Consider the following 27,008-nt stretch of genomic DNA (forward strand, 5'->3'; position numbering starts at 1 on the left):
TAAATCCTCCTCCACTTCTCTCTCTAACCCCCCCAGCCCAATAAATAATCTTCCAGTCAGTTTCTGCAGCCATCCTGAATACTGGCTGCAGGGGGGAAGCACAATCTTTCTCCAACCTCTGCTCAGGTTGCCAGGTTGGAGGGAGCAGGGATTATGATTATCATGTTCATAATATCTTGTGCAGAGCCACGAGCGTGTGCCCAGGCAGCAGAGGGTTTGAGGGCCTGGTGCCTGTTGGTGCTGTGCAGCTGGTAGCCCTTCCAGCAGCAGGAAGTCTGCTGCAGACATCACAGCCCTGCTGAAAAAACAGCTCAAGCTAGGTTTTGAAACAGCTGGTAGCTGGTTGACCAGTTCAGATCAGCTCCCAGCTCAACATAGTTTAGCTGGTTGACCAGTTCAGACCAGCTCCCAGCTTGGCATGGTTTGACTGGCTCAAGCTATGTTTTGAAACGGACAAGCTATCAGCACTAACTGGTCAACCAACTCATACCCAGCTAGATCAGCTTATGCCCAGCTTGACCTGTTCAATTTTGGTGTAGCTGGCCAAGCTGGGTTTCACAACAGGGAGGCAGATCTGTCCTAGAAAGCCATGTTTCTCTCTCACAGTCCAGCCCAGTCACATCCAACTGGACGTCTTCACATGTCTAATACAATCCATATGCAGTGCCTAGCTTAGCTCTGTTTGGATCTGGGTCAGGTCCTGCATTCCTGAGTGTTTGTGATCGAGACTGTAATACATTAATACATTGTGTTGCAGGGTATTTTAGGTACCAGCATGAAAGCTGAAAAATGAACATTTAGAAAATTAGGCAATTACCAGTGCAGACAGGGCCAGTCCACCCACTGGGTGCCTGTGTGCTACTGCACTAGGTAGTGCAAACTGCGGGCAAGCCGTCCCACATGCAGTGGCCACTAGGCATGTAAACATGTCAGGACTGTGGCTGGCTGAAGCTAATTTGATAAAGCAAACACTTAATGACAATCTCATTTGAACACATTTGTTGGTAACACTTTATTTAACAGGCAGTTAATTACCTAGTATTTACTGGATAACTACATAGCTACTTATTAGGTAACTACTTTGATTTCAGTGGTAAGTACTATGAGTTTGATTTTGTGCTATATTGAACACAGATTTTTTAATGAGTGTCTTTCAAACAGGGTGCAGAATTGGCTAGGACTGGTCTGAGTGCGGTCAGCAATTTAATGGTTTGGGTCTGTCCTGGGTCCGTTGTGTCCGTTCTGATCTGTTTTAGTACGGGAGTCCTTAGGTCTCTTGTGACAGTTGCAGTTACAGCTTTCATGCTGTGGGTAAGGTGTGTAAGTAGTTATGTGGGTTTCCAGTATAGGTTATGCATGCATGTGTGTGTGAGTATACCCTGTTTCAAACACAGTCTGCTGTGCTGGTTATATTTCTCTCACACCGGAAAGTGAGAGTGGAGGTCGATTACAAAGCTATTTCCTAAGGCTTTGTTTCGCTCTGTTGGTTAGAGATCCTCTGTTTCAAAGACAATTTTTCTGTCACTGAGCACAGCAGTTGAGCAGCAGAGTTAACCCGCCCCATTCCACCCAACCCCACCCCCCTTCTCCATGCCCCCACACCCACCGCAACCCACGTTTGCTCTTCTCTCATTCCTGCCCTGCTCACCCAGCAATGCGTGTGTTTACATGTGTGAAAGCATACAGTACATGCATATGGTGTCTCTGCGGATTACTGTGTGCATGTGTGTACAGTATGTGGAGTTTGCATGTACATCTGTGTACACGTTTTCCTGTTTTGCGTATTTAGGCGTGTGTTTGTATCTCAACCTGCCTGTACATCTGTGTTTGCAGCATGTGCGCGTTATAGTGTGAGTTTTGTCTATTTATGTGGATGTGCAAGTTTGTGTTGGTATTGTGTTAGTTGGTGCGTCTGCATATGTGTTGGCGTGTACATTGCTGGAGCTGTTTATTCGGCAGGTACCAAACATATCTCCTTTCCTGTTTTCCCTTCACCACAGAGCTCACTGAGGTACAGACTTGGGTCAGATATGCAATTATTTTGGAATTAAATACATTTCCATGCTTTACTGAGCTTGTCTGGTGTATTGTAACATATGAAATACTCTCAAAAAGAGCAAATGCCTTCTGCCTTCTGTTCCTCTTGGTTGGATCAATTGTACCAGGTAAGATCAATCGAGCACAGAAAAATATTTGAATCCAAAACAGTTACGTGTTTGACCCATGTCTGCTCAGATCCATCTACAGTTAAGTGCTAATGAATTGGGACAGTGACACAATTTGTTGGTTTGGCTCAGTACCCCAGCACAATGGATTTTAAATTAAACCGATGTGAGGTTAATGTGCAGGCTGTGTTGGCTTTGAAGGTATGCAGTAATATTTATATATTTTATCATTGCCACTTTTAGGCAGTAGAAAATAAATGTATAACAAAGTTTATAAATACCTCTGCATTAGCTATTTTTCAGCCTCTAAATTCTGATGTCGGGTGCCGACACTCCCGTCAGAACCTTCTATTTTTATACAAACAAGATACTTTTGTAGAGAACTAAATTGAATTCCATGTAATAAAATCCAACAGCATGTACAAGTTCATGTCCAAACTTGTTTCGGGGGCAAACTTTAGGCAAGTTAATGTTTTGGGAGACTTATTTGTCTTGCAATATATTGGGATATTCTTATTCCAGCTTCAATAGCTCAGGGATGAAACGCGTGGAATACTGAAACAAATGACAAATTCTGAATGCGGATACAAAAGACAACAGGCTACAACCTTAGTATTTAACATAGTCTTTCCAAAATATGCATATGTTTCCACAAAATCGAGTGAATGTTCAGCTTCTCATCCAACACGATAACCATCAGCACCAGACAGCGTACAACCTTCATGATTAAAATCTGGTTAAAAGCAAGAAAGATATGTAACCACTAGTGTCTCCGCTATACACAGTTATATGCATGTAGAGCAATATTGCCATGCAGTATTGCTCTTCCCCATGACATCATACTTTGTTGTATCTTTTATGTCTATTTTTTATTTATTTATATAAAGTATTATGTGAACATAAAAGTACCTGTATTGCTCTTTAAGGATATAGTTCATTCCCAGGGACCATGGATGAAAATGAGCTTCACAGCTAAATCCGATACAGCAGTGGTGTGCATGGTCCCTGACAAATAAAGAAATACATAAGTAATATGTTGTTCCATTTTTATTTGGTAAAAAGCTTAATTAACATGAATAGGACTGAGAAGCCAAACCCACCTTTACAGATCAGAAGGCCCCTACTGGCCATAGTGCATTTTGTAGATTTGGAAATGTATACTCAGTTAAAAATTCTATATTTTCTCTGTTGTAAGATGGAAAGCCTTAATATAATCACTAAAGATTAGAGGGTCCTCTTCTGCCCCTAATTCAACATTTTTAGCTTGGTTTACTTAAGGTTTTATTACAAAACAGATTCAGTAGCTTCACACCTGTCAGTAGGAGAGCACTAAAACCCACAACACATAATAGAAGGCCTCCTACTGGCCTTACTACAGCTTTTCAATGGAGACATTTCAATTTAGATTCAATAACTTCTCAACCAGGAGGAGGAGAGATATAAAGCAGGAAATTCACATTAGAGGGCTACCTCTAAACCAGACTACAACTATCAGAATAAAAAATTTAAGTGACTGTAAAGTGGCTGGAGAATGTTGAAATAACCTGCCTCACCTCCCTCCTCAACTCCTCTCATAATGTATCACCCACATGTAAATTGCATTGGAGAAGGAGGAAAACTGGGAGAGGGATTAAGAGTTGAAAAATAGCACAATGCTACTCCACACAGAAAGGTCCTACTGATGGTTGCACCCAAATTAATTCTGTTTTAAAATTGCAAGCATCATTACAGTATTGTTGGCTCTATAAAGCCCTCTGGTCCATCATCACGTGACATGCTGACTTCATACAGAAAGGCCCCAGCAGGGATTTGAGCCCAGAACCTTCTTACTGTGAGACACCAGTGCTGTTACATGTTTTCCAAATAAAAACTGCCCAAAATGAAACAGAAGTTCAATTTTGATAGTTGCAAAGCTACTGATCTTTTTTTACATAGAATAATTCACCAAAATCAATTTCGTTTTACATTTTCATAACATACAGTTGTAGTATTCCTTGGACTGTGGAGTAACTTGGCGTAAGTAATTCTTACGAAAAGGTTGTAGTGTAAGAATGAAACTATGACATGTATAAATGATCAAACATTTACAATTATTGATCATACAAAGGGCAAAATATTTGTACAAATGCGATAATTATCGTACACCTGGCAAAGCTGCATGGGAGTCACAGCGTGCAATGCAACTGCGATTACCACTTACCAACGGACAACTAGAATTTTACATAATGTCACTTTAAGGGTATATCCGTATCAGGTGATCTGTGTAGGAATTGCAGCAATTTTTATACATAGTCCTCCCATTGTAGGGGAGCAAAAGTAATTGGAAAATTGGCTGCTCTGCTTCTTTGTATCATTGGTTTATGCAAAAGAAAGCTAACAAAAAAGTTTATTCTCAGCGTGGAATTTAAATGTCACGTCAGTTGCTGTTGTCTATGAACATAAGCATAATAATTGTCAATGCCAGTAAGGATAAATATGATTCGCTGTCTGGAGGAGCAGACTATTTGCATTAAACAACAGGTGTGTGTTGTTTAAGAACTGTCCATTATGCCAAAGCTTCTTTACAAGAGTATATTGCTTTGTTAGAAGATGTTATTTTATCTGAACATACTATCCTACAAAATAGCATAGCAAATCAAATGTTCTCTGGGAAAGGTATTTTTCATACTGTGGTGGTGACAGTTTCAGAAAATGCTTTTAAATGTAGTTTTATTACTGAAGCCACACTGTGAATACACCCACAAACATGCATATCAGCAGGTCACCTTGACAAAAGGCTTCATGGTTTTTATAGTTACTTTTTCATTTACTCGACTCGACATTTAGAAGATGCTTTTATCCAGAGCAACCTGCAATGAAAACACTAGTATAAACATGAACATTTTGTTCCCAAACAAACACCAAATGTAAATTATGTGATTTGCCAGAAAAGTTTAAGTTCTTGATTTTTGTCAGTTGTTGCTAATATTATGTATAGCTTGTGGCTGAACAAGAGAAACCATTTTGCGTGCAGTCTATGAAACAGGTTGAAAATAGTAAAATGAACATTAAAATCTTTTTGCTTTTCATAAACAAGTTTTTATGTTTCTTTTATCACATAAAATTAAACTACTATGCAAGAATATAAAATTCTTTGGCACAGTATCATAGTGTAACTGAATCGACTAATGAGGTGATAAATGGTAAACATTGCTTTGCATGCAAAATATATACATTTAAATTTGAGGAGTCGTTTACACATATAAATGTGTTAAATTGATATATTATATGGATTTGAAGTTAGAGAGCTGCTTTGAAATATAATTACAGTGCAGTGCTAAACTATTTGTGAGATGATGATAAATCCCAATCAGCCAATTTGATTGCTCATTTGTCTTACATGAGTGCCAGTGGTTAATTTTGAACACCCGCATTTTAATGTTCCCTTTCTTCCGTAAACTAATAAACTTATCAAATAAACTAATAAATACAATCATTAAAAATGATATATTGTCACAATAGTGCAATAACTGCACACAGCAAACTACAGGATTATCACTCCTTCACACCTTCAAATATCAATTTGAAAGCAAAGGGTTGTTTTGAAACGATCAAAAGCAATAAGATAACAAGAATAATTTTAAAGTAAAGATCCCTTTTTAAATATAATTGTGGTTCATTCAGTGATAAACTGTCATAATTGCTGTTATCGCCAAAACAAACCAGTTCTATCTTTGGCCAGTGGAATGTCTTTAACCTCTTGTTGTTCTGGGGGACAAACATTCCACTGTGCCGCCAAGTGCATATTACATTTCTCTGAGTGGAGTATTAACATCTAGCAGATATTCTGGATGTGTGGCTGATGAGTACCTGGCTGTTTCCCACAGGTATGCAGTGCTGAAAGACCCTGCAAACTGGCTCGTTGTTAACCCAGTCAGCGGTACAGTCAACACCACGGCCATTTTGGACCGCGAATCACCCTTCGTCCATGAGAACAGATACAGCGCAGTCTTCATGGCTACAGATAATGGTGAGAAACATCCTCCTGCTTACCTACACCACACCCAATGACTAGAGTAACATATACTGCACTCACAACCTATAGTAACATACACCACACCACATGAATAGACATATACTGTATACAGTCTCCAGTAACACTGAGTATTATCTACTTCATCTGCTTCTTCTTGTAATAACTGCACCATGTCTTAGCTAAGAGTAACTACTACTCTAATTCTCAAAGTTACAAAATGTACACCATGCTCAGCCAAATAATTTATGTGATGAGGACATTATCAGATTTTTCTTTTGTTGTACTGTATAGTATCACACAGGATATAAATCCCAGTACTGTAACATACTACAGGTATATATGTCATCGCATATCTTTCAGAATGGGTCTGAAATGTCTAAAACAAATGTCCGAGAAGTCAATTGTAGTGGGCTTGCGTGCTGCAGCTAAGAAGCCGGTCACGGAAAAAGACAGCGCTTGGGAAGATTCTGCAGTTTCTGTTCCCTCAAAGCAGTTTGTGGTGCTGCGGCCATTTTGTTGCCCAGAGAATTTAGTCACAACCAAATTAACACCATGACAACTGTCGCTCTTTTCTGTTAGCCGGGTTCAAAGAAATTTCCAGGCACGGGCATCTTCAAGCTGGAAGAAAAACAAATCTGTGTGACGCAGCTTCTCGGTGGCACTGTGAGAAGTCATCATCTCTGACGGATGACTGGTGAATCCATTAACACAAAGGAGTGTTTTTTCTTTCTTCTTCTGCCTGTCTTTACAAAAGAAGGGATCGGCTTAAAGAAGTGTGTAGAGGAGGAACAGAGAGAGAGATATGGTGCCTGCTGACAGCCATCTTGGACAGTACAGTATGACAGGCTGTGGTGTGGTGGAACAGGCTTCAGAAGAGATGCGGGAGGACTGGGGGGGGACAGAGAGGGCACCACAGTGATGTAGCCGCAGGAGGTAGGGAAACCATTACAACAGTACAGGAAGTTACCATAGATGATCAGTTGGAGTGAAGTTGAAAGTTGAAATCTGCTTATTTTTTTGAACCTGTGGGTGATCTCTATTTGAATTCATTGCTTTTCATGAATTATTTTCTGTGTTCTGCCTGCACTATTGAATTTGATGGCTGGTTATGAATATTCACTACCTGACGTGGCAGAAAACAGAGCACCGTAGGTAACATAGCAACACTGGACACTCATATTCCAAACTGCAGCCCCCTACACTCAGATAAAATGGTTCCAAATGGAACCCTGTGATTCCATAGAAGAACCCTACCTAGATCAAGGGTTCTTTATTTGGCAAAATGGTTCTGTGTCTGGAAGCTTTCATGCTTCATACCCATGATAGAGGGTTTCGTAGAGGACTAAAAAGGGTTTGTCTATGGAGACAAGTCAACAAATCTTTTTTTGGAGATATCAGGCACTCAGAACAGGGGATCCAAATGCGAGACCAAGGCGGGAATTTCTTTGTAATAAAAGTCTTTATTTTCTGGTGGCAGGTTAAACAGGCGAGGGTCAAAAGCCAGCAAAGAGATGCAACAAGCATCAGGCAGTTCGTAATCGATAGTTCAGGCAATAGGTCAGAATTCCAGCAAACGGATGTATCATGGATAATCCAAAGAGTAGTCGAGGTCACAGGCAGAGGGTCAGAAACAAACGGGCTAATCAGACAGACAAAATCCAGAAACAGAAGTCGAGGTACAGAAAAGGGTCGAAAAGCTACGGTTCAAAATCAGATAAGTGGGATGAACAAAACTCGGAGGTGAAACAGGTCGTTACGTGTATCAATCTGGAAACACTGGAAGGTATGGTACAAACACATAACAATCTGCCGACAAGACATACAAACTGAGGGGTTTAAAAAGGTAATGAGAGGTAATAGCAATCAGGTGTGGGAAACAATCAGGAAGTGAAACAGGTGGAATGAATGAATGAATGAAGTGACAGGGTGACTACAGTGTGCGCAGAGGTAACAAAAACACGGAAACGCTAACAACATAGACAGAATACAATACATATAAAACACAAATCCTAACAGGAGAGTGTAGAGTTGTCCATCTTGTTTGTCTACGGTGCCTCTGACAGAGGCAGTTTGAATAGGTAGCGAAAATCAAACTAGCAAGTGGAATTGATTTGCCTCAATTAACAAAATTGCAATTATTTTAGATAAATACTCCACTCAGTGGAATTTACATACATAGAAATAATAATACAATTGTGTAAATCATGGTCTGTAAAGAATACCATGCACTTTATTGGTTCTCCCAGTTCTGAAGGCAGCTGTCCATTTGAGAGCAGGGCTCAGAGCTTTGGGTGTGATTGGCTGCGTTCTGCAGGGGTATTGGAATAGCATGCTTCATTGATCTCTATTTGTATACTACACGTGTTTCTTTTCCCCAGTGGGGAGTATTTCCGTGGGGAATGTGCCTCCCTGAGCAGGAAATGGAAAAGGAGAGGCTGACAGTGGCTGTGAGATGCGCTCGTGTTTGCTCTGTGTTTCTGAGGTAAAGAGAACAGACTGGCAAGTCAGCTGGTTTGTGTGTGTGTGTGTGCGTGTGCGTGTGCGTGTGTGCATGCGTGGGTATGGGTGTATTTGTGTGTTCGTTCATGGCAAATATTTGCTTCCATATCCTACATGCCCAGCTTGTAACACACCGGGTCTGCTATTTCTAAAAAGCCACATTTTCATTGAGAGATTTGGCCGATTCAGATATGTAAGGAAACCCCCATTAACATGTGTGCTGTGACGGTGAAATGAGCCATGCCGTGCCTTTTTAAGCAAAAAGCAGTAGAATTGGAACTGTGGGAAAATACACACGTTCCATATGTGGGTGGGGATTTGCTCATTTGTAGGTCCCATATTGTGGAAAAAGATATTTCCCTTGCTGTGTGGATTATAAAGGATTAAAGGTGCTACAAAAAGACGGTGTATGCTTCTTTAAACCTTCTTAGGTTTAAATGAGCCATTTGGACTTCCGTGACATTATGACATCGCAACTATGCGCCTCAGCACAGCACCCTTGTAGCCCAAAGTCCAAGCACTCGGCACAGAAGGTGTTCAGTTCCAGAAGTTCTGAGCTAGCCAGAAAACCAGGACGGAAGTTCATTCATATCAAAACACAGTCACTAAAACAGCCTGTTCTTGGTAAAGCTCATGAGAGGCACTGGAGAATTTAGATGTTTTTGGTACTTAAAACCACACAAATGTCTTCATATGGATTTCGGGACCTAGAATAAAATACTGGAAAGGTGTACAATACGGGATTTAATATTCAGTGCACATCAGCGTGGACCACCTGTTTTGGAGTAAAGTAATTGTGTATATGAAGTGAGGCCGCGCGCAGCCTATCTCAGCCGTGTGCAGGTCGCACACAGCTAGGAGAGTATGAAAAGCACTTAAGTTCTTAAGGTCACAGTCTGGCCCTTAATGAATTGAAAAATCCACATGGACATTATGAGCAGTTTTCAATTCACAAATTGAACTGACTGAAATGAAATGGACTAGACCACAACCATGTGTGTGTGTGTGTGTGTGTTTGTTTGTGTGTGTTTGTGTGTGTGTGTGTGTGTGTGTGTGTGTGTGTATATGTGTGTGTGTGTTTTTGTGTGTGTGTTTGTGTTTGTGTGTGCGTGTGTGTGTGTGTGTGTATATGTGTGTGTGTTTGTGTTTGTGTGTGTGTGTTTATTTGTGTGTGTATGTGTGTGTTTGTGTTTGTGTGTGCGTGTGTGTGTGCATGTGTGCGTGTGTATGTACAGCTACGTACCCTGCAGACCCAGTGCATGTTACAGGTCAGGGAAGCCTCATTCCTACTGCTTGGTCTGTCTGTAATTGGTAAGAATGCTCATATTTCTGATCCCAGTTCTGATTGGAAGAGACAAGCCTCTCCATCCATCCATCCATCCATCCATCTCCCCCTCCCAACCCCCCCCCCCTCCTCTTTGTGATCTCTCAGTGGAGCGAGTGCTGCCACAGGCGACCACCAGCAGTCTGTCAGATTAATGCATGACAAGAGACATACTGTATGCTGGTGACTAACAGGGTATCGATCCGCCCGCCAAGCAAACCCATTTATTCTGAGTTTGACTATTAACCCTCACCGTCTCCTTCTGCTCTTCCATAATTCACAGCTGGGATAAGGATTTTTTTTACTTTTAACTTCAGTTTGTTCAACAATGAAAGGAAAAAAAAAACCCTGCAAAGTTACAATAGTTTGACTAACAAGACCACGTAGCAACAACAAAACCCGAAATTTTATATAAGGGAAAGCAATTCAGTCATTAATATGTACAATTAAGAAAAACAGCCAGTGCACCATAAGCCAGCTAGTTTTTCATGCCTTCACCTTCAACAGACTCACCAGTCTCCAAAAAACTGATCAACAGCCGCACACGTCTGCATCACTGCATTCACAAGATGCCGCTGAAGGTCCCCTGTCCTTATCACAATGGGATGAGAGGGAGAGATAGAGAGAGCTGTATTTATAGAAAAACGAAAGAAAGAATTCTGTAGAGAGACATAGCGAGAGCACTAAAGAAGTACAGAGAATGAGTACTGAAAATAAGGCACTCTAGGGCTCTGGGGGCAGGCCTGGTGATGAAGCATACAGTGCACTCTCCTCATCCTCACTCACCTGGCTCTGGCCCCTCATTCGCCTCTATTTTTCAGTCCAATCACAGCCGGGGATCAGCCACAGACTGTTCCAGAAGGGGTGGAGTGCAGGGGCGGAAGCTGGCCAATAGCAGGCCTGTTACCAAAGCCCAAAGAAGCACGGGTTGATAGCTTCACCTGTGCACCTGCCTAAACTTTAACCTCTGCCAGTTTGACAGTTTGATTAAATATCACACTCACACCAGATAAAGAGGGAGAGAGAGACTGATAGAAGGAAAAATTAGAAGAGATGTGAGGAGTGGAAAGAAAGAAAGAAAGAAGGCTGATTACATACAATAAATACAGTGTAGGATATAAATAAATGGATGATATACTGTACAATACATAAATAAGAAAGAAAGAAATAATGCAGGAACAAGAAAGAAATATTGAAATAGATTGAAGTGGAGAGAGAAGGCGCGAGGCCGATACGCCACGGCGAATCACAGCGCTCTGAGATTCAGCGGGTGCCGGGGGAGAGGTTGGCGTACCTGGGAAGCCTCTCGTTCAGTGGGGCAGCCCCGGGTTAAACGCTGGGCTGGTCCGCGCAGTCAGGCTGCCGCTCCCTCAGGGAGAGAGGGAGACGGGGGCATTTTGCTCTGCACCCGCAGACGCTCCGAGACACTGCAGTTAAGCGCTGTGTGGGCGCGCTCTTCGGCTGGCTAACTCTCGCCCATTGTTTGAGAGCTGAAGGTCCTGGAGGAACGTTGTTTCCTTGTCAGCAGACAGGTTACATGGGAGCATTTGACTCTGGCTGTTTGGCTCCGGGGTTGTGATCTTCCTGCTGCTGTTCCACTTGTCCATTTTAGTGTGTGTGTGTGTGTGCGTGTGTGTGTGTGTGTTTGTGTTTGTTTGCATGTGTGTGTGTGAATATGTGTGGGTGGGTGTATGTACAATATGTAATGTATGTGCATGGTTTGTTTAGAATGTGTTTAGCATATAAGTGTGTGTTTGTGTGTGTGTATGTGACGTGCAGGTGTGTGTGTAGCTGCAATTTGAGGGTGGAGGGTGGGGGGGTGTCAAGTCTTATTCAGTATCTTTGCTGCTATCTCTTTTCTGTAACCTTCTAACAGTATAAAATCACAATTAAGCAGAATCACCATGCATATAATTTCAACATGTGTAACAGAAATGTGTAACACGGCATGCCAGCTGCACAACAGTACACAGTCCCGTTTGATCAATGAAGCCAAGGTATTGAAATTTGACGCAAAACATCCAGGTGGAAAATATCAAATATCAAACCTATTTTTGTAGTGCACCTGTTTTTTAGACCGTGCGCAATTCTGTTCCTGTTCGAGCATTTCAGAAATGCGCTGTGTCGTTCCTGCATTTGTGCCGTGTAATGAGTTTTTGCTGTGCACCATGTTCTCGGAGACGCCGGTTGTGTTTCGCTGTTATGTCTGAAAAGCCCATTCTACAGAAGTTCAGAAAGCTGACAGTGATGGCAGCTGACCCATTCAAGGTGGTCCACCTGGGAGAGGAAGGGAGGGAGGGAGAGAGAGAGAGAGAGAGAAAGAGAGAGGGAGGGAGAGAGAGAGAGAGAGAGAGAGAGAGAGAGAGAGAGAGCATGGCTGCTTAAATATACACCAACAATAGCTGGTGGGTGTTATTATGGTTCTGAATGTGTGGTCTTGACCCTGTTCTGGGTTTGTCTGTGGCTCTGGATATGTGGTCTTGACCCTGTTCCGGGTTTGTCTGTGATTCTGGATGTGTGGTCTTCCCCCTGCGGTCTTGTATTTCTCAGGCAGCCCACAGCCTCCGGCTGACTAAAGAAACGGGCGGATTCAACGAAGGAGCTCTTTTTCGGTTTTTGTTTTACTCCTGAAGGATTTGAGAGGTCTGCCCTGTTCTTCCACCCGGCTTTAGCGGATGTGGAGTGACAGGGTTACTGAGTAAATGTGATCACTCTGCCACGTCTCCCTATGAGAATCCTCACCGCTCCAAATAAACCCTGACAGTGCCTCGGCCGTACCTCAGGTACCCCACTCTGCTCCTGCGTGGATCAAGACCTCCACTGATGTCATTCTCTTTTAGCACTAATCGCATGGGGATCCATGGGACAGCTGATTATATTTGACAGTCTGTTGGAGGTGGCACTTGCTTCTGTTGTAATCTGAGATACAAGAGCAGCAGAGAGCGAGAGTGACTTGCTGTCATTCAGCATGTCAGCATGTCCTAAGAGAGACTCACTGTCTCATACAGCATGTCCTAAGAGAGACTCACTGTCTCATACAGCATGTCCTCAGAGTGTCTATAGTCCTCATACAGCATGTCCTAAGAGAGAGTTTCTCTCATACAGCATGTCCTAAGAGAGACTGACTGTCTCATACAGCATGTCCTGGGTCAGCTGCGTCTCACTTCCACACAACAGTGAATTTTGTCCTGGTCCTTTTTTTATGTCATGGTAGACTATTTTCTTTGTAGGCTACTCACTATTATTCTCAGCACAGTCTCCTCTTGACAAGTTAAACATTACACAACCTCCTCCAAGCTCCATATTCAAGAGAGTCTGACATCTGAAAACCACAGGACGGGGATTGTGGGTAAATCTGGGCTGCTGCCTGCCATGACATGGCTTTGATTGGCTGCCATTCAGCCAGAGCTGTTTCTTTATTAGGGGGAGGAGTCCGGGTGAGGAGGTTAACTATGCGGCCGAGGTGCATTTCAGCACAGCCAATCAATTATGACCTTGGGCTTTGGAGAGGAGCGGAGCTGGGCAGCGTGCCGTCTGGGATAATGCTGGTGTAATGGGATACGGTCCGGAAGCCTGGAGATCAGAGCCCACCACTGCCTCGCTTACCGCCCCAGCTCTCAGTCCTGTTGGCTACATCTCTATTTATCTCTCATTTTCTGCCTCCCTCCCTCTAATTCTTCCCTCCTCTCTGCCCCCTTCTCTCCCTCTCTCTTTTTCTCTCTTGTTTCCCTCTCTCTGTCCCATCTCTCTCTCATTCCTTCTCTCGTTCTCCCTCTCTCTCCAACTGTTTTCTCAAAACAAATCGTTCCTTGTTCTGACCTCGTCTGACTCTTCATTAGTGGGTGTTCTGTAGCCTTTTTAGAACAGAGTATTTTTGGAAGGTTTTAGAGCAGGAAAGAGGCTTTACAAAGAGACCCAAAGCTGTTTTTGATTTGTTTTTCTGCAACAAATGCCACAGGTAAACCGGCTTCCATCTGGTTACAAAACATTTTTGCGCAAAACAGTGCTGAATATTAAATATAGTAGTATAATGTGACATATTTCGAGATATTTGTTGACAAGACAAATAAAAAAATGTTTTCTTTCCTCAGTGAATCAGATGTCAAAAGGCCTTTTTTAATTAATAGCCTACTTTTACATGCACACAGTCTCGACAGCAGAGATCAATGGAGACATTTCTCCTTCAGTAAGGGTGATATCAGGACATATTGAGAGTGGGAATGGATGGTGTAGGAGAAGAGACCAATTGGCAAACACTAACTGGGAGGGCGTCAGCAATCATCATCTTACAAACATGCACTGAGGGCCATTCACCAACCATATCTTCCCTTAACTCATCCGATCCTCATCTCAGCTGTTGTCCTTCACTCTCCATCAGTGGGTCACTTTAATGCTGGATTGCAGAAGGATGGCGGCGTTGGACCAGTATCTGTGCCGGCTGGGCTGCTGGTAAAGTAGGCCTTTGGTTGTGTCCCGGCAGCTCAAAGAGCTCTCTCCTTCATCCTTTTCTGGTTGTTTTCGACAGCCTACTTCTGAGACAGGATCAGCACGCATCCCGGGCCAGCCGATAGCATTGTCTTTCGGAAGGTAAATTGCTTCCCATTATGAGGAGCCAGAGTCGTATCGCACGAGGCCGCTGTTGTGTGAAAGTGGAGGAAATGGCAGCTTTCCACGCGCTGTGGCGATTACAGCCTGGTGTTTTTCCACATTATGATTCCTTCCCTGCCAATGGCTTCGGCCGTGATAGACTTTGACCATCGAGAAAGAGTCTTATAAAAAAAGAATTCCAGATCCTTTTTCCGGTAAAGAGCTCTCTAATCTCTTGGGGGAGTAAGCCAGCCGTCTGTGGAGTTAAATGCCTCTCCAAATTGGTCTCTCTTTCTGTTCCATTCATCCGTTCTGTTCTGGTGAGATCAGACCTTTGGAATGTTTTTTTTTTTGGAAAACATGGCATTACATGGCAGTGAATTGCACCAATGCTGATGCAGCTCTTGACACACACAGGAGAGCGGTGAAGTAATGTCAGGGAGAAAAATGAGAGCGTGTCTACCAGGGAGATGGAATAACCCCCAGCACCTCCAACCTGTTCATTAGGGGATGCAGGGTGGTAGGTGCTCATCCTTTCGTTCCCTGGGCGAGTCAGCAAGTCTAATTGCCTGCTTCTTTATGAGAGATTTCAGCAGACTTTTCTTGGTGAAAAAAAAAAAAAGTTGCCGTCCGCGTTTTAATTGCGGGTATGCTTTCTGCCTTATTCACGGACAGTGCACACCGAGATTTTTGTGGTTATTTTTTATATTCCGTATCTGCGACCGCCACGTTGCTCGGCGGCTCCGTGACAAAGACGAGCCGGCTTAAGACGGACCATTCGGCGTCCTATTCCTTGTGCAAAGTTCAGAACGACTGAATTAAGAGGTTAATCCTTTTAAAATCCGTTTACCAATGATGGAGAGAAAAGTGGCTTCTCTGTGTAATCACTGCATGTTTTCAGACTTTGTGCATGCCACCAGTGAATGTGCTCTTAAACAGCCACATGAACATACACAGGAAGTGCTCATCCACACACGGCTCCATACACAGGAAGTGGTCATCCACACACGGCTCCATACACAGGAAGTGCTCATCCACTCCCAAATTGCTTCTACATACAGCTACATACAGCTACATGTATTAAAGTCCTGGTCCTCTCATAGCTTCATACACAGGAAGTGCTCATCCACACACAGCTACTGTACATGTAGAGGAAGTGCTCATCCACACATAACTACATGTATAGGACCAGCTCATCTTACAGTTTGCTAAGCAGTACCTAAAAGAGCCTGCAGAGTTCTGGGAAAGGGTATTGTATGTCTCACCTGGCTCTTTTAGGTACAGTACCTCTGAGCAAACTGTAACCTGGCCATCCTGTTTTTCCGGCGAAATATTGGTTTGCATCTTGTAGTGTAGCCTGCCTCCTGAAGAGTGTTTCTGTTTGGGGTTTTTTGTCATTATGGTGAGAAGTATTTGGTCACCTGCTGTAGAGGTCTTATGATTACTGAGCTAACCAGTGCTCGGTTTCTTCTTAACGATGTTCCAAACAGTTGATTTTGGTAAGCCCAAGGTTTCCTCTATGTCTTAGACATTTTTTTTTTTTCTCGTATTTCTCAGCCTCATAATGGGCTCCTTGACTTTAATTTGCATAACGGTGGTCCTCATGTTGACAAACACAATAATAGACTCCAAAGGCTCTCTTATACCTGCACTAGGAAAGCAAGTGAACTCACCTGACTAATTGGAAACACATGTTTTTTTGTCCCAAATATTATGGTGCCCTGAATTGGGGTACAATGTGTAAGAACTGTAATGCTGTAAGAATGCTGTAATCCCTATATGTTCCCCCAGAGTGGATGTAAATACCCTCAAACTAACACTCTCAGTCTGCACTTTAGCCTCATATTCTGTGTTCCCTTTCAAATCCAATCTGCTGGAGTACAGAGCCAAAACTACAAAAAACAAATGTGTCACTGTCCAAGAACTTATAGACTGCACTATACCTATACATTATTTTCTGTTAAGCAGTTAATTCAGTTAAAACATTAGCAGTACCTCGCAGAGGAATCTGAGATACGGTCTAGAATCGTGGTATCCATTTGCATGGACATAATAGGCCCTGTGTACCATAATGAAGACAAAGTGCATCACGACTACAGTTAAAGTGGATGTGTGTTAGCTATACTGTGTCTCCAGTGGTAGGAGGAGAGAGCCAAAATGAGGATCCAGAAACTGTTGATGCAGAGGGTGAGGGGAAGAGAGAGAATGTCTGACTAAGCCTCTCGCCCTCTGACGAGTTGCACCTTGGGTGACAGCTCCATCATTATCCAGCCGCACAGTTCTCTTTCGTCGAGCGTTACCTGTGGTAACGAGCGCGGTAATCAGCTGAGCGCCGAACGAGCAGGTCACCAGGGTGTTCGCTCCAACCCGACATCAACCGAACGCACCTGTGACATCACCATGCCCTGTGTCCCAAACACACTTTGGGCCTCATTTATTAAAAATGAAACGGTACATTCAGTTCAGAATGTACAAACTTTTCTCCTAAAGTTTCTGAATTAACTCAACAAAATGTGAACATGCCGAAGGGCAAATATTTACGACTGCTCCCAAACTTGTGCACACGCAGCTCCTAGTGGTGGACAGCAGAATTGCAGGTAATTTGTGTTAAAGTAAAATGCAATACCAGATAAATATGAGAAATATAATTATTTAAAAGTATGCCCCTTACTGCTGGTACTTTTCTAAAATTGTAAACGTAAGCACAGAAAGTAATGAGACTTATAGATAATTTATATTTATGTAAACAGAATTGCCTATTCACAAGCTCCCTTTATAATCACAACACTGTGAAATGAACAAATGCATTCATTACATTTCCATGCATTTTCAAGCATATGCACTAAATATGCATTCTGCAAAGTGACTCTTGTAATAGCCACTTCTGTGCTGAAAAAAGATTCATGCAGATTAAACCGATTTGAAATTGGCCTTGGTAATAGGGAAATCATAACCTAAAAGTAATGGAAGCACACGCATAAGCTCTGTCATAGAATAGGGCTGCTCACTGTCACTGGCTGGGATTATACCAGACAATGACGCCAACGACAGCAAGGCCATATTTGTCTCTCGTCTGTTGCCCTGTCACCCTGCACTAGTGCTTGAGCTGCTTTTATGCGCATTGATCCGTTCAGCTGACCCAGCTTCAGGTCAAACCTCTTCTTTCTTAACCGGCCACATTCTTCTGACTCACCACCATCAGTAATGATTTGCTGTCAAGTGCAAACTTTTGGCACGTCCTGATACCTCAACTTCTAATGGTCCCAAACAAAATACAGTAACCTCACTTCAATTGAAGTTAATACAATTAGTATTTCTGGCTTTTTGTTCAAGGCATTCCGCAGTGCTGGTCTTTGGTTTATTTTTTATTTTTTTCTTCAGCAGCCCTGCCAGACATAGTGCGGCTGTTTCTGTTTGTTTTGAACAACGTGAATGCATTTCTAAAGGAAGATCAAGGTGGATTCTATTTTATGGACAGATCGTTGCTTTTTGGAAACGCTTTATTATATCACCCTGGAGACACATGCGCAAACTTTTCTGAACAATAAATATTACAACATGGCCAAGATAATATGAAAAATAAGACCCATAGCATGCACAGACACACACACACACACACACACACATACACACATGCAGACATATACAAGCGTGCGCACATACACATGCACTGAACAATGCATAAGAACATACAGTGAAACATATACACACTGAAACCGGCCTAGTGGCTAAGGTACTTGACTGGGACCTGAAAGGTTGATGGTTCAAGCCCCGGTGTAGCCACAACAAGATCCACACGGCCCTTGAGGAAAGCCCTTAACCCCGCACTGGTTCAGTGGGGTTCGTCTCATCAACTGTCATTTTGGGTAAAAGCGTCTGCTAAATAACAAATTATTCTTTTTAAATCCACTCAGCGAACATGAATGGGTTTACGTTAAACAGGAGCTTACATGAAAATGTACAGTGCATTTTTTTCTTTTTTTAATTCCTGTCCCTGACATTATGACATGGAAAAGTGAGCATCCAAGACCCATTTTCTTAATGATGAAACTTCCCTGACTTTAAAAGACGATGGCGTCGGCTCAATCAGCGAGTGCTAATGAGGTGAGAATCAGGGTGAATCGGGGGCTGAATTGATGAGGGAACCTAAGCTGAAGTTCACACTCTTTCAGTAGACACACATATTCTCTCTTTATCTCTCACACACACCCTTACGCTCATTCCCTCACACACACACCCACACACACGCACGTACACACACACACACACACACACACACACTCTGTTCCCATTGCCACTGTTATCTTTTGTACAGAACCGATAATACTGGAATTTATTCTCTCTCTCTCTCTCTCCCTCTCTCTCTCTGTCTCTTTCCTGTTCCGCATTAAAGTAGGTGCATTCATTCATATGATGTTTAATGGATAATTTTTTCTGTTTTGTTTTGGACAATTTTTTGTGTCATAGCATAGAAAATCGCAATGATGTCATTTTTGTGCAGTTGTTAGAAAGCCATTTTGTGTAGTTCAGGGTGCTGTAATGAAAACAGACCTCAGCCAGGTGTCTGCTTTGAGCTGTGAAGACTTCCGCTCATTGTTTATCGCAAGGATACCAACCTCCTCAGAGAAAGCTCCCTTCATGCGCTTTGTTTTTGGGGATGTTCTCTCTTCCAAGCTCATCCAAAAGTTCTGGAAGTATGCCAGGGAGCAAAAAAGGAGACAGCGAGACAGAGACAGAGAATGAGAGAATAGAGAGTGAGAGATGTTTTTTATTTACACCTTTTTATCTTATATTTTCTTTATAGTGTTGTTGAAAAAGAAGAAAAATATTTTGTGCGGGTGAGAACAAATTGCGCAGGTGAAATCAAAAACCCCCAGAGGCTTATGAAGGCATTTCACAAAAGCAACAAGACAGAAAAAAGAATTCAATACTCTAATAAAAGCAATTCACATCAATAAATGAAAGAAAGGTAAAAGGTGAGTCAAATGAAATAATACAAGAAAATGAAACAACCGATGTACTATGTTTGTGCTCTGTAGCAGATAGTAAGCGATTTGTTTTTGTGTGAGTGTGTTTATGCACATGTGTGTACACTTGATTTGCATGTGTATACATGTAACTACATTTTCTCAGCAATGATATTCAGGATATATTCAGGATGACAATAGCTGAATAAGTGAACATTAAATGGGAAATGAAACAACCAATTTGTTGCAGACATTAAATCACAGTTTAATGGGTTTTTGTTGGGTTCGGAATATTGACAGACACGTTAGGAAATGTAGTTTATCTAGCGTGCCCATTTTTTAAGTTTAAATACAGGTATAATACTGAATAGATATGAAGCAAAAGTCGTCTTTGAACTGCTTTCAGGCAAAAAAGAAATGCTGCTCCCCTTACCCTGTTTCAGCAAGGCCTAATCATCCGTCTCAAACAGGAGAACCTGAAGCATTTCTGGGGCTTTTTGGTCTGCCAGTGGGCCAACTTAGCAGAGAAAATCTACAGAGAACTCCCAGACATTTTTAATGAGTGCCCCAAGAGGAATGAAAACAATTATACCCTGACACAAGGAGGGCATTCTACCGCTATAGAGAGAGTGCAAGGAACAGAAACACAGACAGAGAGTATTAACCGCCTTTAGAAACCGCTAACCGCAAATAACATGTAAAACACAGCACAACCCTGCTGAATAAAACAGTTCAAGCTAGGTTTTGAAACAGCTGGTAGCTGGTTGACCAGTTCAGACCAGCTCCCAGCTTAACATGGTTTGACCAGCTCAAGCTATGTTTTGAAACAGCTGGTAGCCGGTCAGACAATCTACCGGAATTAGCTGGTCATGAACAGCTCATACCTAGCTTGACCAGCTTCATGACCAGCTTGGCCATGCTGGTTGACCAGTTCATACCCAGCTCAGACCATGTGTGTTGCCTGCTGTAAAATCTAGCTATGCCAGCTATGGATCTTACAGTAGGGAACACACACATAATACATGCCACATACATATAACCATCACTCCCCCTCCCCTAGTGAGAGAGAGAGAGTGGGAGAGTGGGAGGGGGAGAGAAAGTCAGAGGGAGGGGGTGGGTGAATCGGGAGTAAAATTAGAGTGAATTTGAAATAGAAAAAGGCAGCGAAAGGAAGATAAAAAGCTCAACGTGTTCTTCAGGCACCAATTAAAGTCTTCTCTCTAGTGCACCCATGTCGTCATTAAACAGCGAACACCGGAAACTACAGTTAGTCACAGATATCAAATTATCTTTTTTCATGGCTCCTTTGTTTTCCAAGTCCGTCCGGACAGATACTGATTCAGGGTCAGTGTTGTGGCCTCAGTGGAGCTGGAGTCATTATTTAGTGCTGATCTCTGATCTGCAGTGGGGTGGGCTGTAAACTACAGTGAAAGGTGCGCTTGTGGGTATATTGTGAGACATTAATAAACTGAGCCAGTAGTGGCTCTTATTTCCTTACAGCCCCATAAAAGTTTATGGTGGGCAGGTTTATGAAATTGATCCGTATTGTTGGATTCATGTCTGCAATACCGCGCACCGCGTGTCTTAAAACGCAATACTTTGTTTTCCAATTAACTATAAATGTGCTGTTACAGTATCGCAACCTTGGAGAAGATCACCTGACATTCTGCTGTTGTAGCAGGAAGGAAATATATATCAGTGCACATGCCCAGTTTGGAAAAAAACCCAAGCACGTGACTGAGGAGGCCTTTTATTTAATCCCATTATCTTTCTTCCTCTACCCCGCTCTGTTCTTCCTATCTTCTTCTCCCTCTGCCCCGCAGTCTTTTATCTTCCTCGCTCTTGCTCTCGCTCTCTTTTTTTGTCTTCCTGCCTCACTGTGCATCTCAGTCTCCCTCGCTTCTCAAGGCTATAAGAAGAGCTCCGATGACACTTACAAATGGCCCGGCTCTCCTTCCAGGGCGAATAACGTCCCATTACTCATGAAAGCCGTGAAAATGAAGTGGAGAAGTTTGAAGTGTCTGAGGCTGCGGCTCTCTGTATTTCGCCCCTGGTCGTGCACACGGGTCTTATGGGGAGGGAGGCTTTGTGCTTCTGGAGGAGATCAGTGCGTTTCGGAGCTGTCCATGACGTCGTGTCTGCCTCTCATGGGCTCACATTAGCCTGCTATCCTGTCCTGTCCTCTCAGCATTAACACAGACCTTTTGAGTTTATACTCTTCCCATCATTCTTCTGGCTAGCATTCATGCCATCATGCAACCTGCACCTACTGAATGGCTGAAGCTAAGTGGGTGTGGGCTTGGTTAGTACTTGGATGGGAGACCTGCTGGAAGTGGTGTTGGGGAGCCAGTAGGGGGCGATCCTCCTTCTGGTAAAATTACCCCCAATGCCCCAGTGCAGTGATGGGGACACTGTGCTGTAGGAGATCATGTCTTTCGGATAAGACGTTGAATCAAGGTATTGGCTCACTGTGGTCGTCCTATGACGTGCAATGGAAAGAGTAGGGGGTTCCCTGGTGTCCTGGCTAAATTCCCAACCTGCCCCCTAATCATAAACTGACCAAGAGGACCAGAAGGCGGGGTTTTGCACTTTTTGTGAGTATTTCATAGGCTCCAACACACCAGATAATTTCAGTAAAGCATTTGAATCCAAAACCATTATGTATTTGACCCAGGTCTGCTGGCTGTATGTTAAACTCGTTGGCAGCAGTTTTCCATTCTCAGTAAAGGGTGGGGCGGGGGGTTGCATCCCCTGTCAGACATGTTTTCCAACTCCAAGGGGACGGGAAAGAGAGTCAGACAGCCGGCTGATTTTCCTGAAGCCCCAGCGGCGTGAAATGGAGATAATTGCGGGCGGTTTTGTTTGCATTGTAATCAGAGTGTTTCCCGGTTTAATCGCCACTGTGACAGGAAGGACCGGAGCGGTGGGAATTTGAGCAGGTTCCCATCGACTGTCTGTTTAACAGGCCGGAAGAACGACTTTCCCTAAGTATTTTATATGCTCTGTGGTCAAGGAAACTATTGCTTTGGCGTGACTTGAACCAGGAGTAAAATGATGTTCATTTAGCCAAGGAATTGCCAGAGAGTTTGAGAAAATGCACCGGCCTTCAAAATTCTCCATTAAAAGGAGGCTGCCTAATGAAACAATATGGGTAATGAGCTATATTTCATGCTCAGAAAACTAGAAAATCATATTATTTTAAACCACTCCAATTACCCAGAGAAAAATATATGACTTCTTGTCTGTCCGTGCTTGTGGACTACCCTCTTCAATTCAATAACTTTTTGATAAGGTTCAAGTCTGGAGACTGAGATGGAAATTGCAAAAGTCATTTTCACACATCTTGCTTAAACTTTCATTAATGGTCAAGTTTGAGCTTATTGGCAGGAAGACACTAGGTTTTTGGAGTTCATGATTTATAACTCTGGGGCGACATGGCTCAGGCAGTAAGAGCAGTTGTCTGGCAGTCGGAGGGTTGCCGGTTCGATCCCCCGCCCGGGCTGTGTCGAAGTGTCCTTGAGCAAGACGCCTAACCCCCAAATGCTCCTGACGAGCTGGTTGGCGCCTTGCATGGCAGCGAATCGCCATCGGTGTGTGAGTGTGTGTATGAATGGGTGAATGAGAAACATCAATTGTACAGCGCTTTGGATAAAGGCGCTATATAAATGCCAACCATTTACCATTTATAATTCACAGGAATACCAATAGATGGAAAACTTGTCCATAACATCCAACATCATGTTTCACCATCAACCTTACATCCTTTTTGATAAAAGCATCTTCTGATACCAAACCCACGGCTGGTATGCATTGCCAATAGTTTTGTCTAATCTGACCATAATACCCAGTTTCAGTTGAAGTTTAGCATTAGATAAAATAGTATGATTTTTCCGATGTTTTGAGCATGCAACATGGGTCATTTCATGTACTGTTTATGTTACACTGCTTTCTTTATCTTCTTTCATGTTGGGAATCATTTTGGAGGGCACTGTAATTTTGCTATAAAACGCATTGTGAATGTAATTGCAGAGTAATTATTTTTCCGCATTGTCAGTGACAGGAGTAAAGAATGAAGGGCTGCAGGAAAGAGCGGTAGAATGACATCATCATCAGCATAGATTAAAGTGCATAAATGGAAAAGTAGAACAGAAAAAGAATAGAAAATGGAATATGTGAATGGAAAATAGAAAATGCAAATGGGAAACAAATCTGCAGTGAAAGGGACTTTGCGTTTGGAATAAAGAGATTCTCCGGGTTTAATAGCAGGCTTGAAAAGATACGTTAGAGACTTCTGTTTCAGCTTCTTTGACTGTGAGGGACCAAGGGATAGAGAACGAGTCGGGCTGAGAATTCAATTAACACATCTGAAAGGAGATCACAGGGCTTCACGCGTCCTCTCAGTCAAGCTCCACTGAGCTCTCCCATGCACCCGAGTGAGAAACACAGAGCTGTGTGTGTGTGTGTGTGTGTGTGTGTGTGTGTGTTGAGTGTGTTTGTATGTGCATGTGCCTGTGCATGCATGCCTCTGTGTGTGTGTGTGTGTGTCCCCTTGTGTGTGTGCGTGTGTGTGTGTGTGTGTGTGTGTGCGTGTGTGTGTATGCATTTGTCTCTGTGCGCAGGCCTTTGTGTGTGCATGTCTGTGTGTCTGCATGTGTGTGTGTGTGTGTGTGCTGGAGAGAGAAATACGTAGCTTTACACTTAGGCTTGGTATATGCTACTGTTTGCTTCATTTTGTGGAAATCTCTGTATTTTTTCTGGATGCTGCTGATAGGTTGTCACCAGACAGTGCCGTATTATCTGGAAGATGTTTTTATCTGGACAGCGCTTAGCGGGAGTAAAACATTCAAAGGAAACCAAAGTGCTATTTTCAAACCAAACCCGCAGAGACGTGGGGAAGAGGCTTTTATTCTGACACATTCATGTCACCTGCATCCTGATGCCTTTGTCTCCTTCCAGTCTCAAGAAAAAAGAGGGGATTTTAAAAATGTGTTTCCTGTCACATGGGTGTTAATTGGCTATGATCTACAGGCTATTTTTTAATGCAGTGGATTTCGGCAACCTCTAATCTCGCCTAGACAGAAACTCACACGACGACACACGTTTTTTCCGACTTCATCCAATAACCTCTAATCTCAACCATGCACACATCACAACACAACATTATCCTACATACATCCTATATAGCTGGCACGCGGAGGTAAGAGTGAGGGTTAATGATTTCTGTCCCAGAAGCAGTTTTTTTGTTTTGGATTCAAATACTTAACGCTCTATTTATCTTTCCTGGTGGATTTGAGCCTGCAAAGAGGAGCCAATGGGCGTGGTTTCCACTTTCGGAACCCTTTAATTTGTTCCAATACACCAGTCAAATGTATAACTTTTTATTTTATTTTTTCTAAAACAAATACTATTTCATCCCAAGCGCGTGTACTGCGAAAAAAGATTACCGGGTTGGCGAGCTAAACTATGCTCTAACCCTCGGTTTTCCGTATCACGAAGCTGACATACTTTAAATCGGGGTATATCGCCATGGGCAAGGGCAGGTAACATTCAGGCAATCGGATTGAATCGTACTGTATAAAAGCATCGCCCCTTTAACCAATCAACTCCTTGGAAACTCCAGGAGGTTACCGTGAAGCTCGGGGGTGTTGTCACTGGGTGGAGACTGAATTAATTGGCTGGCTTTCATCAAAGTTATGGTATATGGAAGATAAAGGCGAGGTTAGAATCCCCATGGGGAGAATACCGACATTGTGCAAGCTTTTTGAACCCAATGCGTCAATAGCCTATCTTCTTCCTTTAATTATGAGACTAATTAAAGTCAAGTCCAGTAACTATTGAGTTTAAGAATAAACTTTGGAGCTGCGGTGGCGCAACAGGCTAAGACGCAGCAGACTTGCGGTTGCAGTTTGCTGCAGTTGCACACTGGGGACCGGGGTTCGATTCTCGGTCCTGCCAAAAGCCAAGTTTGGCCGGCTCACGTGGGGCAGCAATAATTGGCTTGCTGCTCCAGAGGGAGGGACTTGGCAGGGTTATTAGATCGCTGCACAATAAGCACCTTGGGCGCCTCGGAATCACGGCAACGGGCACGAGACGAGACGGCTTGAAGAAGGCGTGTCTCTCTCATTCGGGCCGCCGAGGGACGGGGTACGAGCGGTACATCTAATATGACTACCTCCAATTGAATCAGAGGTACTATTGGCTACCAAATTGGGAGAAAAAGGGAAAAATCTGGAAAAAAAATTTATTAAAAAAAAAAAAAAAGAATAAACTTTGGTGTGAGTTTACAAATATGCTTTTTGGTTTCAGTTCAAGTGAAGTTTAAGTTTTAGGAGAATGTATAGTTCCTGCTGCAGAAATAAACTGAATGACAGTTCATGAGATTGTGCATTTATTCATTAAGACTGATACAACTGACCTAACAAATTTACACTATTAGCAATTTTTCCAGCCCTTGTCCCTGGCTTTGTTGTTGCGGAATCTGTGTTACTTTTTCGCCCATTTGCCTGTGTTCTTTGTATCCGTCCATCAGTTTTTCCTCAGATGAGAAATGTGCTGCGGAAGTAGCTTATGGATTCATGCAGCTATAGGCTCATTTTTACAGCCACTTTCACAGGAATGCGCTCAGTTAACAAAGCCGGTCTTCACTTCCCTGCTGAAAAAAAACAAAAAACAGCTCAACCTAGCTTTTGTCCAGTTCAGACTAGCTCCCAGCTCAACATGGTTTAGCTGCTTGACCAGTTCAGACTAGCTCCTGCCTTGACACGGTTTAAAAAGCTCAAGCTTGGTTTTGAAACTAGCTGGTTGACCAGCTGGTTGACCAGCTCATACCCAGCTAGACAAACTTTATGACCAGCTTAGCCATGCTGGTTGACCAGCTCATACCCAGCTAGACCAGCTTATGACCAGCTTCACCTGCTTAATTTTCAAGCTGGCATTGTTGTTTGGTTTTGTGAAGCCAGGTTATGCATAGAATAAGCTTATTTCATAGTTCACCCCTCTGGTCTGCCCAGAAGTAACAGTTCCATTTCAGCAGAGGCGTTCCATGTTTCAGCCAATCATTTTGGGGGGATGCCCAATTTCCACTGTCTGCATATTTTGCTTGTCATCGGTCAATTGAATACAAAGTGACTGACAGACTAAATCGCTAGCCAAATCACTCTTGTAAATAACATAGCAAATTTGGGTTGCTACAGTATATAGTTAATGTACTGTAATTCACTTGATTATTGTGTCCTATATTTCATTTCAAGGGAATGTTTGGATAGTGCTCTGGAGTGAGATGCATTACAAGCAGGAAATACTCAATAATAATGAGCAAATAGCTGGTACGCTGTGTTTCCTGTTGGTTTGTTGGGGTTATTTTCATGTTCCTGTTTCATGTTCCTCCTCTCAGAGATAGCCATTCTGTTTTGTACTCAGACATGTATGAGAAGCTTCCTGGCAGAACAGAA

At 42.9% G+C, this 27,008-nt stretch overlaps 1 protein-coding gene across 3 annotated transcripts in view; it reads left to right on the forward strand.

The window, feature by feature from the left end:
- Window positions 1–27,008, forward strand: part of cdh13 (cadherin 13, H-cadherin (heart)) — a 487,792-nt gene that overhangs the window by 434,369 nt on the left and 26,415 nt on the right. For all 3 annotated transcript variants that reach the window (XM_061246305.1, XM_061246306.1, XM_061246304.1), the window contains one exon: window positions 6,032–6,174. In XM_061246305.1, coding sequence (XP_061102289.1) covers window positions 6,032–6,174 — 143 coding nt within the window. The remainder of the gene's footprint in view (window positions 1–6,031; window positions 6,175–27,008) is intronic.

This window comes from Conger conger, chromosome 6 (genome assembly GCF_963514075.1).
Source record: "Conger conger chromosome 6, fConCon1.1, whole genome shotgun sequence".
Lineage (NCBI taxonomy): Eukaryota > Metazoa > Chordata > Actinopteri > Anguilliformes > Congridae > Conger > Conger conger.